We start from the raw sequence: 20,303 nt of genomic DNA, 5'->3' as shown, positions 1-20,303 counted from the left end.
GGATTTCTTCCCAGTTGCTGCGTGACCCACTGAATCCCTCCAGAGATTGGAAATGAGCTGATCTTTGCTCCGACCCACTGGACACTCACAGTTCGTTGGACATCCCACCGTCCTTGGACGAGTTCCCGATGCGGATCTCAGCTCCCTGGAGCTGTTCAGAGCAGCAGTCTCTTCGGTTGGTGATTCGAACAACGGACACCTGGTAGATTCCATGCAGATCGATCATCCACCAGGGATCGTTGGTCGGGTTTGTTTCAGTACATGATTTCAACTTCCTTAATGTACTCGCCCGGCCGTGAATGGCGAGATAAGCTTCGGCGGACTTCCTGGTGCTTGACTGTGTCGCCCAGCCACTCAAGGCCAGGTTTACTGTTGGAGGTAAAAGTCATTCCGTCAACAAGAGGCGTTAAAGGTCAAATGCACCCCTATAATTGACCAGTCTACCGTTCAAATCAGGTGCTTGGGATTAGTCTTATTACTGCCACGTGAATAGGTTTGTTTTGCGCGCTATCCAGTCAGATCAGATAATAATATACATAAATGCCATCGTCAAACTCGTTCAATAGATACAGCAAAGGGGAAGCTACGACGTGCCGAATATAGTTCTCAGCTTTGTAGCGCATGTCCTTCCTTGAGTAGGGCAGGGAGTTTGTGAATGATTGTCGATCTTGGAACAGTGCACCTCGAACATTGTACAGCACGGCACAGGATCAGGCGCTTCGGCCCACAATGTCGGCGCCAAGCATGATACCAATTTAAACTAATCTCTATTCCTTGCATATTAATATGATTATCTACAACCGTTTAAACATCACAATCGTATCTGCTTCCACCACCCCACGCCACCAACTGCAGCATCTTCCAGGCTCCCATCACGCTCTGTGTAAAACACTTGTCCCGTACAGTTTCAAACGTATAGGAAGGAACTGCAGATGCTGCTTTAAACCGAAAATAGACACAACAGGCTGGAGTAACTCAGATGGACAGGCAACATCTCTGGAGAGAAGGAATTGGTAACGTTCCAGGTTGAGACACTCTAGACTCAGTCTGAAGAAGGGTCTGGATCACAAACGTCACCCATCCCTTCTCTCTAGAGACACTTCCTGTTCCGCTGACTAACACCAGGATGTTGTGTCTATCTCACAACTTTAAACGTATTTCCTATAACCTGAAAGCTATGCCATCTAATCATGAGCATATGTTCAAGGCGCTGAATTCGCCCATGCGGGTCATCAAATATACTCTGCCATTCAATCGTGGCTAATCGATCCCTCGCAACCCCATTCTCTCGCGTTCTACCTGTACCCCTTAACACTCTTACAAATTAATAACCTATCCATCTTCACCTTAAGAATATCAATCGACTATGCTTGCACAATGTTTTGTGGCAATGCATTCCACAGGTTCACCGCCCTTTGACTACATACATTTTCCTCGTCTCTTTTCTAAAGGTGCGACACTTTATTGTTGAGCTATGGCCTCTGGGGAGGTCATAGCTTCACCGTTGATTGTCAGCTTGTCGTGGTGGAGAAGCTTGTATGGACCTGAGATCTTGATAGCGATGCCGTCTGGAGCAATGCTCCTGGTAGGGCCATCCAAGGCGGTAAGGTCGAGTGCAAGGTATCTGACCAATAGAAATCCACCCAAGACCTCAATGGTGGAACGGGCAGAGGATGATCCCTGACCTTGGTTGAGCGTCAACACGGCTAGGAAGGTGCATGAAGGTTGGGGCAGAAAAGGGTCTCCTATCGTCTTGGACTCCATGCCACTGGATCTTGACGCGGACCTGTCAAGGACCATGGGGTGCCTGCCTGTGCAACAGTCTACCCACGTTAAACAAAGTCACGCACAGGCTTCCTCCACATTTCACTCTGGAGGGGTGAAGGAAAACACCGACTGCAAACCTACACAGCTTTGTGGCTATTACCTTATTCAGGGAAGGTGAAGACTGGATCCGGCGGAATAAGCATAGAAACATAGAAAAATAGCAAATAGGTGCAGGAGGAGGCTATTCGGCCCTTCGAGCCAGCACCGCCATTCATTGTGATCATGGCTGATCGTCCCCAATCAATAAACCGTGCCTGCCTTCTCCCCATATCCCTTGATTCAGCTAGCCGCTAGAGCTCTATATAACTCTCTCTTAAATCCATCCAGTGATTTGGCGTCCACGGCGCTCCGTGGCAGGGCATTTCACAAATTCACAACTCTCTGGGTGAAAACGTTTTTTTCTCACCACAGTCGTAAAGGTCCCTCAACACCTCCAAGCTGATCAAAAAGGCACAGCAGCGCATTTACTTCCTGAGGAGGCTCAAGAAAGCCCACCTGCCCCCCGGATCCTGACCAACTTTTACCGCTGTACCATAGAGAGTATCCTGACCACCTGCTTCACGGTACGGTACAGCAGCTGCACTGCTGCGGACAGGAAGGCACTACAACGGGTGGTGAAAACCGCGCAGCACATCATCGGTGCCCCGCTCCCTGCCATGGATGCCCTCCACCGAAAACGGTGTCTGAGACGGGCTGGGAAGCTCATCAAAGACCCCTCACACCCCAACCATGGACTGTTTGCCCTCCTCCCATCAGGGAGGCGGTACAGGAGCCTCAGGTCACGTACTAGTAGGATGAGGAACAGCTTCTACACCAACACAATCACATTGCTGAACTCGGAGTCCCGCCGATAGATTTCTCTTGTCCCTCCGTCCCCATTGTTTAATTATTCTGTATTTCTTGATTATTCTGTATCATCTCTCTTTCTATTTTTTTTTCTCTATGTACAACAACTACGGACTGACGCAAAACTGCATTTCGTTGTATTCATACTTGTATTTGTGCGATGACATTAAAGTTGAATTGAATTGAATTAAATGGCCTCCCCTTTATTAAAAGACTGTGCCCCCTGCTTCTGGACTCGCCCAACAATGGGACCATTTTCCCTTCATCTAGCGTGTCCAGTCCTTTTAAAATTGTATATGTTTCTGTAAGATCTCACCTCATCCTTCTACTCTCTAGTGAAGACAAGCCTAGTCTTTTCAATCTTTCCTCATATGACAGTCCTACCATCCCAGGGATCAATCATGTGAACACTGCCTCAACCACAAGGGTGTCCTTCCTCAAATTAGGAGACCAAAACTGTACGCAACACTCCAGATATGGTCTTACCAGGGTCCTATACAACTGCAGAAGAACCTCTCTACTCCTATACTGAAATCCTCTTGTTATGAAGGCCATCATTCCATTAGCTTTCTTCACTGCTTGCTGTGCCTGCACGCCAACTTTCAGTAACCGGTGACAAGGTCATCCAGTTCTCGTGTACCGACCCATTACCTAACCTAACCCTATTGATATAATAATCGGCCCCCTTGTTTTTGCTTGGACAAGTGAATAACCACACATTTATCTATATTATACGGCATCTGCCACGCATCTGCCCACTCACTCAACCTGCCCAGGTCACCCTGCAACCTCCTAACATCCTCTTCACAGTTCACACTGCCACCCAGCTTTGTGTCATCCTCAAACTTGCTAGTGTTGCTCCTAATTCCCTCTTCCAAATAATTCATATATATGGTAAACAATTGCGCCCCTTCACGGAGGCCTTGCGGCACTCCACTCGCCACTGCCTGCCATTCTGAAAAGGACCCGTTCTCTCCTACTCTTTGCTTACTCTCTGTCAACCAATTTTCTATCCATATCATGACCCTAACCCCCAATACCATGTGCTCTAATTTTAGTCACCAGTCTCCCGTGCGGGATCTTATCAAAGACTATCTGAAAGTCTAAATACACTACATCCACTGGCTCTCCTTGTCACATCCACAAAAAATTCCAGAAGATTAGTTAAGCATGATTTTCCTTTCATAAATCCATGCTGACTTGGACTAATCATTTTACTGCTAGCCAAATGCCCCATTATTACCTCCTTAATAGTTGATTCCAGCATCTTTCCCACCACCGTAGTCAGGCTAAATGGACTCTAATTCCCCGGTTTCTGAAAAGTGGGACAACATTGGCCATCCTCCAATCTGCAGGGACTGATCCTGAATATATTAAACATTGGAAAATGATCACTAATGCGTCCACTATTACTAGAACCATCTCCCTGAGGACCCTTGGATGCAGACCATCATAGAAACATAGAAACATAGAAATTAGGTGCAGGAGTAGGCCATTCGGCCCTTCGAGCCTGCACCGCCATTCAATATGATCATGGCTGATCATCCAACTCAGTATCCCGTACCTGCCTTCTCTCCATACCCCCTGATCCCCTTAGCCACAAGGGCCACATCTAACTCCCTCTTAAATATAGCCAATGAACTGGCCTCAACTACCCTCTGTGGCAGAGAGTTCCAGAGATTCACCACTCTCTGCGTGAAAAAAGTTCTTCTCATCTCGGTTTTAAAGGATTTCCCCTTTATCCTTAAGCTGTGACCCCTTGTCCTGGACTTCCCTAACATCGGGAACAATCTTCCTGCATCTAGCCTGTCCAACCCCTTAAGAATTTTGTAAGTTCCTATAAGATCCCCTCTCAATCTTCTAAATTCTAGAGAGTATAAACCAAGTCTATCCAGTCTTTCTTCATAAGACAGTCCTGACATCCCAGGAATCAGTCTGGTGAACCGTCTCTGCACTCCCTCAATGGCAATAATGTCCTTCCTCAGATTTGGAGACCAAAACTGTACGCAATACTCCAGGTGTGATCTCACCAAGACCCTGTACAACTGCAGTAGAACCTCTCTGCTCCTATACTCAAATCCTTTTGCAATGAAAGCTAACATACCATTCGCTTTCTTTACTGCCTGCTGCACCTGCATGCCTACCTTCAATGACTGGTGTACCATGACACCCAGGTCTCGCTGCATCTCCCCCTTTCCCAATCGGCCACCATTCAGATAATAGTCTGCTTTCCCGTTTTTGCCACCAAAATGGATAACCTCACATTTATCCACATTGTACTGCATCTGCCAAACATTTGCCCACTCACCCAGCCTATCTAAGTCACCCTGCAGTCTCCTAGCATCCTCCTCACAGCTAACACTGCCCCCCAGCTTAGTGTCATCCGCAAACTTGGAGATATTGCCTTCAATTCCCTCATCCAGATCATTAATATATATTGTAAATAGCTGGGGTCCCAGTACTGAGCCTTGGGGTACCCCACTAGTCACTGCCTGCCATTGTGAAAAGGACCCGTTTACTCCTACTCTTTGCATCCTGTTTGCCAGCCAGTTCTCTATCCACATCAATACTGAACCCCCAATGCCTTGTGCTTTAAGTTTGTATACTAATTTCTTATGTGGGACCTTGTCGAAAGCCTTCTGGAAGTCCAGATACACCACATCCACTGGTTCTCCCCTATCCACGCTACTAGTTACATCCTCGAAAAATTCTATAAGATTCGTCAGACATGATTTACCTTTCGTAAATCCATGCTGACTTTGTCCAATGATTTCACCACTTTCCAAATGTGCTGCTATCCCATCTTTAATAACTGACTCTAGCAGTTTCCCCACTACCGATGTTAGACTAACTGGTCTGTAATTCCCCATTTTCTCTCTCCCTCCATTCTTAAAAAGTGGGGTTCCGTTTGCTACCCGCCAATCTTCAGGAACTACTCCAGAATCTAAAGAGTCAGGTCCAGTGGATTTATACTCCTTCAGTCCCATTAGCCTACCCAATACTGTTTCTCGCCTAATGAAATATTCTTTCAGTTCCTCTACCCCCTTAGATCCTCTGTCATCAAGTACATCTGGGAGATTGTTTGTGCCTACTTTAGAGAAAATAGATCCGATTTACCTGTTCTAATCTTCTGCCATTTCCATGTTCCACATAATAATTTCATCCGTGTCTGCCTTCAAGTGACCCACATTTGACTTTGCTAATCTTTTTCCCTTAACATATCTAAAGAAGCTTTAACTGTCCTTTATATTCCTGGCCAGCTTCCCCTCGTACTTCATCTTTTCAGCCCGCATTGCCCGTTTTATTTCCACCTGTTGACCTATGAACGTTTCACAATCCGCTAGCTTCCGGCTACTCTTTGCTTTGTTATACATACTTTATTTTAGTTTGATTCTATCCCGGACTTCTCTTGTCAGCCGCAGTTACCTCCTACTCCCCTTAGAATCTTTCTAGGAAGAAGTTAATATGAAAATTAGGGGTGAAGGAATCACATTTTGTAGTAGGAATATTAAGGGAATTAATGAACAATCCAGAGAGGTAAAGTATTAGCACATTTAAAATCACTTAAAACAGATATAATATTCATTCAGGAAGCTCATCTTAAAAAGGAAGCAAAACATAGATTGAAAGCAAAATGGATTGCTAAAGCATATCATTCCCCATTCTCACTTACATCCAGAGGAGTTGCTAAATTAATCCGTAAAGGGATACCTATTAAACGTACATTAACTATAACGGACATTGATGGTAGATACATTGCATCAGTGGGTGAGCTATACGCAAAACAAATGATTCTTCTTAATGTTTATGGACCAAATTTTGATAGTCCCTTGTTTTTTCAAGAAAACATGCAATACAATTCCGGAGCTCACACAACACAACTTAACAATTGTAGGAGACGTATATTGTACACTGGACCCTTATTTAGAGAGATCATCAAGCCAAAGAAAAGTAAAATCTCAGTCAGTTAATTTCTAAATGCATATATTAATACTACTAACATCAAGGGCGTCTGGTGAATCGAAAACCCAACCGGACGAAAATACTCATTTTACTCACCTATTCAAGAATATACTGTTTTTGAGTTGACTCCAAACTCATCCCTTTAACCCACAACTCGAAATACCATAATATTATAATCTCGGACCATGCAACCTTATCATTCGTGATTAAACTAAATCGAATGGCCGAGAAACACACACAATGGAGATTCAACCCCCAAATGTTAAATGAAAAAGGATGTCAGAGATATCTTACTTAACAGATGAATATGTTTTTGAGACTAATGACCGCCCTGGAACGACTGCACCCTTCTCTGGGAACACTTAAAACATTTGCTCGAGGAACATCAATCTCCTCCCAAGCATTTTATAATAAAGAGAATCGGGCTAAGCAACAGATACTGGAAAGGGAAATAAGACAATTAATCATAGAAAATCCGGCTGCACCACCTATGATAAAATAAAATAAAATACGGTACTTAAATATAAATTAAATTAAATATACTCAGACCAAGTTATAAATCTTCATCAGCATACTAAACGATTACATTTTGAATTCGGCGACAAACCACACAAACTATTACACGTCAACTTCGAAAACTGGACGGGGAAAAACAATCCACAAAATTAGATCAGACATGGTAGAATTATTAACATTGCCGAAATACATCAATCAGAGATTTCTGCAATATGATCAAAACCTTTACTCAGCCAAAACGACAGAACACTAGGCAGGAATGGAATAATTCTTACATAAATGTAATCTTAAAGGTTTAGATTCAAAAGACAGAGAATTACTAGGTGAGGAAATAACTGTTAAAGATATCGATGAGTCTATTAGATCATTAAAAAACGGCAAGAGCGAAAGCTCTGGCGGTATAAATTGTGAATTTTATTAAAAACAATTATGATCTGACATCCCCACGTTTACAGACACTGTATGAGTACCCTTATACTCAACAGAATCTGCCAGAAACGTTAAACGAATCTAAAATAACACATACCAAAGACAGATAAGGATCCTGAAGACTCTGGTTCATACAGAGCAATAGCTCTCTTAAATACTGATCAGAAAATATTAACTAAAATCCTAGCACAAAGACTAGGTACAGTGATTAATATATTAATACACCTTGACCAAACAGGTTTTATCCCAAAACGTCACTCATGTTATAATATGAGACGATTATTCAATGTTAAATACTCAAACAAAATTATTAACGTAGAACAAGCAATTATTTCGTTAGATGCTGAGAAAGCACTTGATCAGGTGGAATGGCCCTATCTATTTTCGGCGATGGAAAATATTCAATTGGGCGAGAAGTTCAGCACATGGGTAAAACTTTTATATACTAACCCAACAGCTAGAATATTAACAAACCAAATGTTATCAACTAAATTTAACTTATCTAGAGGTTGTAGACATGGGTGCCCGCTACCTCTGTTATTATTCGTACTCGCTATTGAGCCCCTAGCAGGAAGTGTTAGGGGCCATCCAGAAATACACGGGTATAATATTAAATACACTGTGAATAAAATATCTTTGTATGCAGATGATGTATTATAAAAAAACCCATTACAAACCTAGCAATTAATATTCCAACCCTATTAAATTTTATAACTCAATTTGGTTTGTTCTCGGGATACAGAATTAATTGGAATAAAAGCGAAATTATGCAAATAACGGAATTTAATTTACATATACGACAACAATCCCCCTTTAAAATAATTAATGGACATTTTAAATATCTAGGAATTTATGTAACTAAGACATATATTTCTTTATTTAAATTAAACTTCCTTTCTTTACTGAAGAAACTACACAAGAATATTCAGTATTGTAAAACACTCCCTATCTCAACGTTTGTTAGAATTAATGCTATAAAAATGATTTTTCTAGCGCAATTATTGTACCTCTTTCAATCAATTCCGATATATATCCCAATTTTTTTTTTAATGTGGAATCCATCGTCACTAATTTTATTTGGGATTCTAAGAATCACAGAATAAGCAACACACATTTATGTAAATCAAAGACAAATGGAGGTTTAGCTTTACCGAATTTCATGTTTGATTTCAATGCAGTTAATATAAAGAACATGAACTTTTGGTTGGAAGAAATAGACGAGCAACCAGATTGGTTAAAGATGGAAAAGGAAGACCAAATCTGGAGTATGGTGTACAATTTTGGTCGCCCATTTATAGGAAGGATGTCAACAAAATACAGAGAGTACAGAGGAGATTTACTAGAATGTTGCCTGGGGTTCAACAACTAAGTTACAGAGAAAGGTTGAATAAGTTAGGTCGTTATTCTATGGAGCGCAGAAGGTTAAGAAGGGACTTGATAGATGTCTTTAAAATGATGAGAGGGATGTACAGAGTTGATGTGGACAAGCTTTTCCCTTTGAGAATAGGGAATAGGGAAGATTCAAACAAGAGGACATGACTTCAGAATTAAGGGACAGAAGTTTAGCGGTAACATGAGGGGGAACTTCTTTACTCAGCGAATGGTAGCGGTGTGGAATGAGCTTCCTGTGGAAGTGGTGGAGGCAGGTTCGTTGGTATCATTTAAAATAAATTGGATAGGCATAGAGATGAGAAGGGAATGGAGAGTTATAGTATGAGTGCAGGCAGGTGGGACTAAGGGAAAAAGTGTTCGGCACGGACTTGTAGGGCCGAGATGGCCTGTTTCCGTGCTGTATTTGTTATATGGTTAAATGGTTATATGGAAGACGGTTTACCCTTTGAAATTGGCTCGATTCTGTTTGCTCCCACAATATGGAACAAAAAACCCTTTAGTGAAAACACTATAACATACAGTGGTATACGAATTTGGAAACACTTAAAAGGGGCTTTAAATTTGGATAATTCGTCACTCTTTCTTCACATTGTAAATAACCCTTTTTTTTAAACCTTCGATGTACGATAAAGGTTTCACACAATGGAAAACGTATGGAATTAAAAGGATGGGACATCTCTATAGGAAATGTACTTTTCTTTCATTTCAGGAGTTTCAACAGACTTATGGCATTCACTCAAATGACTTTTTCAGATGTTTACAATATAGAGATTATGTTAAATCAAATGCACACGACTATAGAACTAGAGATCCAGAATATCTGGATAAATGTTTGAATAGACATCCTAATGCAGAAAAATTAATATCTCATATTTATAACACCCTCTTGGATAGCGAGGTCCCATCGACGGAATTATATAGACTCACATGGGAAAATTAATTAGGCCGACCTATAACGAAAGATATTTGGGACAAATTTACAACATATACACCGATGCTTGTTAAATGCGAGACACTCCTTAATACAATTGCAAATATTACATTGATTGCATTACTCTAAAACAAAACTAAATAGAATCTTCCCACATATCTCTCCTATTTGTGATAAATGTCAGCATTTAGAGGCTAACTTAACTCACACATTCGTAAACTGTATAAAAATCAAACATTTCTGGGCGGATATTTTTCGAATAATTTCTGAAGTTATCAACACCCAATTGGATACCGACTCAAACCTAATGATATTAGGAATATCAGAACAAAGCCTAACACTTACAACAAGCCAAAGAAACGTTCTGGACTATAGTATAATAACTGGGAAAAAATTATAGAAACATTTTGGAAAGGTCCTGTAAACCCCACTTTTAAAATGTGGGTTATGTAAATGTCGGAGACCTTACATTTGAAAAGAACTGAACTTGTCTTAATGGACAAACAAGAACTTTTTGTCAGAATATGGTCTCCATTTAGTATTTGAAGGGGTAGATTCGTTCAGCACGTGAACCTGACTGAAGCACGAACTAAGGATTAAATGAAAAGTGACACTTTATAATTTACGAACCTATCTCCGATGTTGTATTATTAGTAAATTATTCCATTCATCTTTATCGTGCTTTTTTTCCTTATTCTCTATCTAAATAAAAATGAACTAGAAGCAGAGTCAATATACAACTGATAATATTAGCAATGTATGACTAATATACATGACATGTTTTTATTATAATATGTACTTGCTTCTAATACAAATATTAATAAAAATAAAAAATAAAGAATCTTTCTTCCTTTTTGGAATGAAATGATCCTGCGTCTTCCGAATTATGCCCAGAATGTCCTGCCATTGCTGTTCCACCGTCATACCTGCTAGGATCCCTTTCCAGTCTACCTTGGCCAGCTCCTCCCTCATGCCTTCATAGTCCCCTTTGTTCAACTGCATCACTGACACTTCCGATATAACCTTCTCCTTCTTAAATTGCAGATTAAAACTAATCATGTTATGATCACTACCTCCAAGCTGTTCCTTTACCTCTATTTCTCTTAGCAAATCTGGTTCATTGGGCAACTCTAAATCCAGAATTGCGTTTTCTCTGGTCGGCTCCCTTTCAAGTTGCACTAAGAAGCCATCACGGTGGCACTCTACACACTCTTTCTTGGGGTCCTCAACAAACCTGATTTTCCCTGTCTACCAGCATATTGAAATCCCCATCACCACAGTGGCATTAACTTTGTTACATGCCAGCTTAAACTCCTGCTGCAACTTACACCCTACAACCGGGCTACTATTTGGGGGTCTGTAGATAACACCAATTAGCGTCTTCTTGCCTTTGCAATTCCTCAACTCAATCCACAGTGACTATACCTCGTCAGTTCCAATGTCTTCCTTCGCAAGGATCAGAATTCCATCCCTCACCAGCAGAGCTATCCCCCTCCTCTGCCCACCTGCCTGTCCTTTCTATAGGATGTATAACATTGAATATTAAGTCCCCATGCCCGATCCTCCTGCGGCCACGTCTCAGTTAGCTCCACAATGTGATATCTACCAACCTCTAACTGAGCCTCAAGCTCATCTAATTTACGTCTTATTCTTCGCGCATTCATGTACAATATGTTTAAATCCTTCCACACCTCACCTTTCTCATCGATCCCTATTACACTTGGCCATACTCTCCTATCCCTTTGTGAGCTTTATTTTCTATTAATTCTGGCGTCATTAACTATCCCTTTACTTCCTTTCCCTTGAACTCCGTTTATGACTATCCCATTTGACCACCCCCCCCTTATTTAGTTTAAATCCACCCGTGTAGCAGTGGCAAACCTGCCTGCCAGAAAGCTGGCCCCCCATATATTAAGATCCAATCCGTTCCATTTGTACAGTTCCCCCTTACTCCAAAACAGATCCCAGTGGTCTAAGAATCTAAACCTCAGCCCCCTGCACCATTTCCGCAGCCACACATTTAGATCCTGTATCTCCCTGTTCCTGCTCTCGCCAGCATGAAGAACTGGAAGTAAATCGGAGATAACCATCTGGGAGGTCCTGCTATTCAGCATTTTCCGTGCTCTCTAATGTCACGCTTCAGAATATTCATCCCCCTCATTCCTACATCGTTTGTGTCAACATGCGCTACAACTTCAGACTGTTCACCTCCGCCCTTGAGACATTTCTGCACTCTGTCCGTGACATCCTGGGTCCTGGTACCAGGGAGACAGCACTCCATCCTCGAATCCCGTCTGTTGCCGCAGAAACACCTGTCCGTACCTTTCACAATGAAGTCTCCAACTACCACGGCGTTGCCTGACACGGGTCTCTTTGGTTTTGGCTCAACAGCAGTTTTTGCTTCACAGACAAGTGCGCCGCTCAGTGCATTCCCGTCTTCTATCCCGACAGCTTCTAAGTGGGTGAACCTGTTCACAAGAGGTACAACACCCGGGGACCTTTGCATTCCATGCTTACATTTCTTTCTCACCGTCACCCACCTTCTCCCTTCAAGTACCTTAGGCGTGACAATCTTGCTGTAGGACTCATCGAGTGGAATAGACCATCATAAGCGGAGGAGACCACCATTTGGTGGCCCAACCGGTAGGAAGGTGAACCAAGCAAAGCATCGTGGAGCGCAATTAGTGTAGAATGTTCACGTAGAACACTGGATACTGACCTATCGCCAGCCGTCTTGACTATGTCTTGCCACAGGATCCAGATAGGTCAGGCCAAGAGAGTGTGGCTGACGATTTGCACAACTCTCCCTCGCTTTAATCCACGTCAGGCGCGTCTTGACATTAGGGCTCGTACCGCCAACTGGGCGAAGCAGGATCATCACAGGAGCGCGTGCAGCTGGAAAGGGGCGCACCAGAGATGATCTGAGGAAACACGGCGCGCACAGGGCTTGGGCCACTTCTGCTTCTGATCTGGCGCCCGCCCAGCTGTGTCCCATATGCTGTCGCGCATTCCGGGCCCGGATCGGTCTCACCAGTCGCCTCTGGATTCACAAACTAAAACACTGAAGTCATGATCTTCGTCGACTACGATGGATGAACAACAACAACAATTACCTCTGGTCTTTGCCTCCCCTCTTAGTGGAAGCATTCTCTCCACATCTACTCCATCCAGGCCGATAACTATTTGATAAGTTTCAATGAAGTGGCCACTCATCATTCAAAGCTCAAACGAGTACATGCTCATTGCCATCAAACACACATATTTTTGCAGTCAATCGTGGGATCATTCTTTTAAACCTCCTATGGATCCACTCCAACGCCAGCACATTCTTCCTCAGATATGGGGCCCAACATTGCTCTCAATACTGCAAATGTGGTCTGACCAGTGCCTTATGAAACAATAGCATGGCATTCCTATTTTTGTATTCATGCCCTCTCAAAATAAATGCTTGTATTGCATTTGCCTTCCTTCTTACCGTTTTGACTTGCAAATTAACTTTTGAGGAATCCTGTACCAACACTCCCAAGTCCCATTGCACCCCTGATACCTGAATTCTCTCCCACTTAGAAAATAGTCTACGCCAGACTTCTGCCAAAATGCATGGCTCCACACTGTGCTACGCAGTATTCCATCTGCCACTTCTCAGCCCACTCCCCCGAACTGTCCAAGTGTTTTGGCGCAGTTCCTGCTTTGACTACTCTACCTGTCCCCCCACCCCTCCCCTCCACCTATCTTCGTGTCATGTGAAAACTTCGCCACAAAGCCTTCAATTCCCTCATTCAAATCATTGATACACACACGACGTTAAGCGGACCCACCACCCACACCAGCGGAACTCGCAGCCGAGTCACTTGCAGTCGACCATTAAAAAACCCCTTTATTGACACTTTATTGCATTCTGTCATCCAGCCAACCTGCTATCCATGCTAGTATCTCCCCTTGATACCATCGGCTCTCATCATCTTCAGCAACCCACCTGGCGGCACCTTAGCAAAGACGTTTTACAAATCCACGCAAACCACATCCACCGTCTATACTTCGTCTATTCCTGCAGTTTACATTCTCATGCATTTCCAATAGGTTCATCTCCCTTAAACAAAACCATGCTGATTATCGGCCCATTTGATCACGGGCTTCGAAGAACTCTGGACCCTCTTCCTTTAAGATGGATGCTAAAATCTGCCCTATACAAACATATAACTATATATCAATTACTGAACGTAAACAGGCCATCTCGGCCCTACACGTCCGTACCGAACACTTATCTCCCCCTAGTCCCATCTAGGTGCACTTAGACCATAACACTCAATTCCTTTCCCATCCATATACCTATCCAATGGATTTTTAAAATCATAAAATCGAACCAGTCCACCGTTTCCACTGGAAGTTCATTCCACACAGCTACCACTCTCTGAGTAAAGATGTTCCCCCTCATGTTACCCTTAAACTTCTGTCCCTTAATTGTGAAGTAATGTCCTCTTGTTTGAATTTCAATGGGAAAAGCTTATCCACGTCAACTCTGTCTATCCCTCTCACCATTTTAAAGACCTCTATTAAGTCCCCCCCCCCCCCCCCTCAACCTTCTGCGCTCCAAAGAATAAAGACGAAACTTATTCAACCTTTCTCTGTAATTTAGTTGCTGAAACCCAGGCAACATTCTAGTAAATCTCCTCTGTACTCTCTCTATTTTGTTGACATCTTTCCACTGTATGTTATAGTGTTTTCACTAAAGGGTTTTTTGTTCCATATTGTGGGAGCAAACAGAATCGAGCCAATTTCAAAGGGTAAACCGTTTTCCATATAAACATATAACAAATACAGCACGGAAACAGGCCATCTCGGCCCTACATGTCCGTGCCGAACACGTGTTTCCCTTAGTCCCACCTGCCTGCACTCATACTATAACTCTCCATTCACTTCTCATCTCTATGCCTATCCAATTTATTTTTAAATGATACCAACGAACCTGCCTCCACCACTTCCACAGAAAGCTCATTCCACAACGCTACCACTCGCTGAGTAAAGAAGTTCCCCCTCATGTTACCCCTAAACCTCTGTCCCTTAATTCTGAAGTCATGTCCTCTTGTTTGAATCGTCCCTATTCTCAAAGGGAATAGCTTGTCCACATCAACTCTGTACACCCCTCTCATCATTTTAAAGACCTCTATCAAGTCCCCCCTTAACCTTCTGCGCTCCATAGAATAAAGACCTAACTTATTCAACCTTTCTCTGTAACTTAGTTGTTGAAACCCAGGCAACATTCTAGTAAATCTCCTCTGTACTCTCTCAATTTTGTTGACATCTTTCCTATAATTGGGCGACCAAAATTGTACACCATACACCAGAATTGGTTTCACCAATGCGTTGTACAATTTTAACATGACATCCCAACTTCTATACACATTGCTCTGGTTTATTAAGGCTAGCAGAACAAAATCTTTCTTTACCACCCTATCTACACTGCCACTGCCCTGCCACTGAATTCTGGCTAACTCCCCAATAGTGTCCACTCTTTCGTTTTGTTCACTTCTGAATTGAATCGAATTGAATTGAATTGAATTACGTTTATTGTCATTGCGCACCAGCTGTACAACGAAATTGCATTGCATCTCCTTCGGTGTGTACATAGGATACACAGGGTAAAATATCTAAAACGAACAAAACACAACAGTAATTGACTCACATATACACAAGATCAGTAAACAAAATAATAAATAGGTATTAGAAATATTTTAAAATAATATTGCGCATTATGTTGCACCCCGAATTATATTGTGCTTCCCCCAGTGTTCTCTGTTAGTGTTAAGTTATGTTTTATCGCACATGGGTAGAAACTATATTTTAGTCGACCGGTGCGAGCCTTCTGAAACCTGTTTCGCCTCCCAGAGGGTGGCAGAGTGAAAAGGTGGTTGGCAGGGTGAGATGTGGCCTGCTTCATGTTTGTGGCCCGGCGCAAGCATCGGGCCCTGCATATGTCATCCAGGGAGGCCAGTTGAGTATTTGTGATGCTCTGCGCAGTTTTAATAACTCTCTGCAGCGCCTTCCTCTCAGCCACAGTGCAGCAGAAAACCACACCAAGATGCCATAGGAGAGGATACTTTCCACGGCGCACCGGTAGAAGGACAGCAGCAGCGGCTGTGAAACCTTTGCTCTCCGCAGAGACCTCAGGACATACAGCCGCTGCTGTGACTTCTTCACGAGAGTGACGGTGTTCATTGGCCATTTGAGCTCCAGGGAGATGTATATTCCCAGGAACGTAAAGTCAGTGACTCTCTCCACCGTGTCTCCTTTGATGTAGAGAAGAGCAGGTTCCTCTCTCCTCCTCCTGAAGTCAATAACCCGTTCTTTTGTTTGGGTTGGGTTGAGTACTAGGTTATTTAAAAATCACCAGACATTCAGTTTTTGGACTTCATCTCTGTAGGCAGACTCGTCGTTGTTATTTATCAGCCCCACCACAGTCGAGTCATCTGCAAACTTGATGATCCGGTTTGTGCTGTGTATATGTGTGCAGTCATGGGTGTATATTGTGTATAAGTTCGGACTCAGCACACAACCTTCTGGCGTTCCTGTGCTGAGCGCCAGGACTGGGGAGTGATTGGACCCCATCCTGACAGTCTGTGGACCATCTATTAGGAAGTCCTTGATCCATCTGCATGTGTTGGCATTTACATCCAGGTCAGACAGTTTGTGCAGCATTCTGCTGGGGATGATGGTATTGAATGCAGAACTAAAATCTACAAACAACATCCTCACATATGAGCCAGGGCGATCCAGCTGAGACAGTACATAATGTAAAGCTATGTTGATGGCGTCCTCTGTTGACCTATCAGCTCTATATGCAAACTGATGCTGATCCAGTGGGTGGGAGTCAGGATTTAATGTGGGCCAGGACCAGCCTTTCAAAGCACTTCAAAACAGTTGAAGTGAGAGCAACAGGTCGGTTGCTGTTCAAACTGGTGATAGATGTATTTTTGGGAACAGGCACGATGGGAGCAGTCTTGAAGCATTTAGGAACAGTGCATGTTGACAGAGAGAGGTTAAATATGTCGCTAAAAATCTCAGCTAACTGGTCAGCACAGTCCCGCAATACTATCCCTGGGATGCCATCTGGGCCAGCAGCCTTCCTGGGGTTGACACTGCGGAGTGCTCTCCTGACATCCTCTGTGCTCACATTGAATGCCAGGTCGTCAGTGCTGGATGCGGTGGCAGGTGCAGGCTCCACCTTCTTGTACAACGGAGTAATATTTGCAATTTTCCAATCATATGGAACACCTGATTCGTGAAAATTCACAATTAATGCCTCCACTATATTTGAAGCCACGTCTTTCAGAGCCCGAGGGTGAAATCCATCCAATTCAATATACTTTTCCCCCTTCAGACCTTTCCGTTTTCTCTTCTTTCATGGTCTTTAATATATGTATATACTCTATTTCCGACCTGTGGAAAAAAGCTCCAGACTATCTTATGCCTTTCACAATGTTATACACTTATATCTGGTCTCCCCTCAACTTCCGATGCGACAGAGAAAACAATGCAAGTATGTGTAACCTCTTCTCACATCTAACACCTTCTAATCCATGCATCATTTTTGTAAGCCCTCTGCACCCTCTAAAACCTCCACTTCCCTCCTGCAATGGGGTGATCAGAACTGCATACAGGGATCAACTGAATCAGACCTGGGGATGCTTGCGGGTGACGTCGTGGCGGAGAAATTGTCTGAGCTCGTACAATGACTGGAGTAATGGGATTTAGGCTGGGTCCTCTGTATTTATTCCGTATGGACTGTGGCCCGTAGGCTGCACACACCCAGCGATGTCACGCGGTTTACACCTACCTATGTCATGTAATTCCGGGACCATTGAAGCAAAGACTTCCACCTCGCAGACACTCAGTATTTTATTTTTTCCTGGGATCGTAATAGTCAAATATCTTCCCACGAATCCTTCGCATCGGACGCTGATTTTGCCGGATACTTTCTGGACGGTTCCACAGCTGAAAGATATGGGAGTCACATGGTGACAATGATCACCTGTAATAGCACACTCATAAAACGCCTGGAGCCAGGGACGTGGCCTATACGAGTGTTTCCTCAAGATGTGACACGTTGGGTTGTTGTTCTGGTTTGTGTGGCTCCCTTTCTTTTTCCGGAGCTTAGGGACGAATCCTCTAGAATGCTGAACATACTTAGTCTAGGCTGGGACAGCCGCATTAGTCCCTAACGATACATAACAATTATGATGTGATCTTAACATCTGTATTTGGAAAGTAAGCGGAGATTGGTCTGAGGGATAGTATATACATGAATTTAGATGGACAAAGGCTGATTAGGGAGAGTCGACATGGTTTTGTACGTGGGTGGTCGTGATTCACAAATCTGACGGAGTTTGTGGAAGATATCCAAATGAGGTCAGAGCAGAAGATGTTCATATGTTCAGCAAAACATTTGACAATGTCCCACATGGTAGTCTGCTCTCGAACGTTAGATCGCATAGGATCCAAGGAGAGATAGCTGAATGGATAGAACAAAGGCTTCATTGAAGGAAGCAGATGGTGATGGGGTTGATGTTCGGACTGCAGGCCTGTGACTTGTGGTGTGCCTCAGGGTTTGATGCTGGCCCCGTTTAAGATTGTCATTTATATCAATGAGTAGGAAGATAACACACATGACAAGATTAGGAAGGTTGCAGATGATACAACGGTGGATGGTTTTGCAGAATGTGAAGTTATTTGTGAAAAATTGCAGCAAGAGCTTGATCTATCAGGTGGGCTGGGGAATGGTTGGTGGAATTCAAAACAGAAGGCTCTGGGGAAAGTTGTAGAGCAGTGGGATCTAGAAGTGCAGTGTGTGATGGAGTCACAGATAGATAGGGTGGTCTAAATGGCTTTGGCACATTGCCGTTCATCAAACAGGTTATTGAATAAGAATGTGAAGGAAGGATCTGCAGATGCTGGTTTAAACAAAAGTCTGAAGAAGGATCTCGACCCGAAACGTTACCCATTCCTGCTCTCCAGAGATCTTGCCAGTCCCACTGTGTTACTCGAGCATTTTGTGTCTATATTAAGTGTAGACGTTAGGAGGTCATGTTGTAGTTGTCTAAGACATCCGTGAGGCCGCAGTAAGGGTATCGTGTTCAGTTCTGGGCACCATGTTATGGGGACGACTAGACTAGGTGGGACCCGTTGGGTCTCAGCTTCACACGGGAGGGCTGGTCCATCAACGCAATATTCCACCTCCCCACCAACTCCAATATTGGTGGTCGGGGGGGGGGGGTCTGCAGCGCTAGTATGGGTGTTGGGGACTGAAGGGACTGCTTTACAGAGGGCTGGTATGGACATATGGGCCGAATGGATTCTTGGGCAGGCGGCTCAATCATCATAACCTGGTTTGCTGGCAGCTCACTCACTCAAGGCTGGTGGGCTGGCAGTTAACTCACGGCTATTACGTGAAATGCCACTTCAAATAGGGTGCAAGACTACCAAGTTCGAGTGCAGGGTCATACCACTCCAAGCAGGGTGTAAGGCCACCAAATTCGAGTGCAGTGTCATACCACTTCAAGCAGGGTGCAAGGCCACCAAATTCAAGTGCAGTTCATACCACTTCAAGCAGGTGCAAGGTCACTAAATTCAAGTGCAGTTTCCTGCCACTTCAAGTAGGGTGCAAGGCCACCAAATTCGAGTGCAGTTTTATACCACTTCAAGGAGGGTGGAAGACCACCAAATTCGAGAGCAGTTTCCTACCACTTCAAGCAGGGCGCAAGGCCATCAGATTCACATGCAGTTTCATACCATTTCAAGCAGGGTGCAAGGCCACTAAACACAGAGCGTCGTGACCTCTCCCTCCCCTTCTTGCAGGGACTGAGCCACGCCTCCACTTGCAGGTATTATTGTCCCGCCCACCACAGTCTTCATGGCATCATTGACAGGAAGAGAGAATCACAACATTTTTAAACACTAATAACTCTTTTACTTTTAATCGATGGGAAAAATCCTCGGCACCTGATGGGCGGAGGGGAATTCCGAGTAAGATGGCCAAAAATCACAGCCGCACGTGGTAGCGTTTTTGGTAAAATCAATATACAGCGCAAACAGGAAGTGTTCAAGATTAGACGTTTAATTATATGGACGGCAAGGCAATTTTTGCATTCAAAAACCAACGTTTCAATTAGGCAACGCAACTTTTGCATTCTCATACCAACTTTTCAGTTAGGCAAGGCAACTTTAGCATTCTCAAAGCAACTTTTCATTTAGGCAAGGCATTCTAAAATCAACTTATCAATTAGGGAAAGGATTCTCAAACCAACCTTTCAATTAGGCAAGGCAACTTTAGCATCTCAAACTAACTTTTCAATTATGCAAGGCAACTTTTGCGTTCTCAAACCAACTTTTGAATTAGGCAAGG

The 20,303-nt window shown here is 43.4% G+C and overlaps 1 protein-coding gene across 1 annotated transcript in view; it reads right to left on the bottom strand.

Moving 5' to 3' along the window:
- Positions 1–20,303, bottom strand: part of LOC129706219 (uncharacterized) — a 52,304-nt gene that overhangs the window by 12,633 nt on the left and 19,368 nt on the right. Inside the window, exons 6-11 of the mRNA XM_055650318.1 lie at positions 17,655–18,093; positions 16,995–17,176; positions 15,468–15,552; positions 12,758–12,944; positions 1,503–1,624; positions 90–381 (exon numbers count right to left, since the gene is read on the bottom strand). Coding sequence (XP_055506293.1) covers positions 90–381; positions 1,503–1,624; positions 12,758–12,944; positions 15,468–15,552; positions 16,995–17,176; positions 17,655–18,093 — 1,307 coding nt within the window. The remainder of the gene's footprint in view (positions 1–89; positions 382–1,502; positions 1,625–12,757; positions 12,945–15,467; positions 15,553–16,994; positions 17,177–17,654; positions 18,094–20,303) is intronic.

Source organism: Leucoraja erinacea, chromosome 2 (genome assembly GCF_028641065.1).
Source record: "Leucoraja erinacea ecotype New England chromosome 2, Leri_hhj_1, whole genome shotgun sequence".
NCBI classification, from domain to species: Eukaryota; Metazoa; Chordata; class Chondrichthyes; order Rajiformes; family Rajidae; genus Leucoraja; species Leucoraja erinaceus.
The sequence above is the reverse complement of the archived record's forward strand: the minus strand, read 5'-3'. Positions and strand labels throughout refer to the sequence as shown.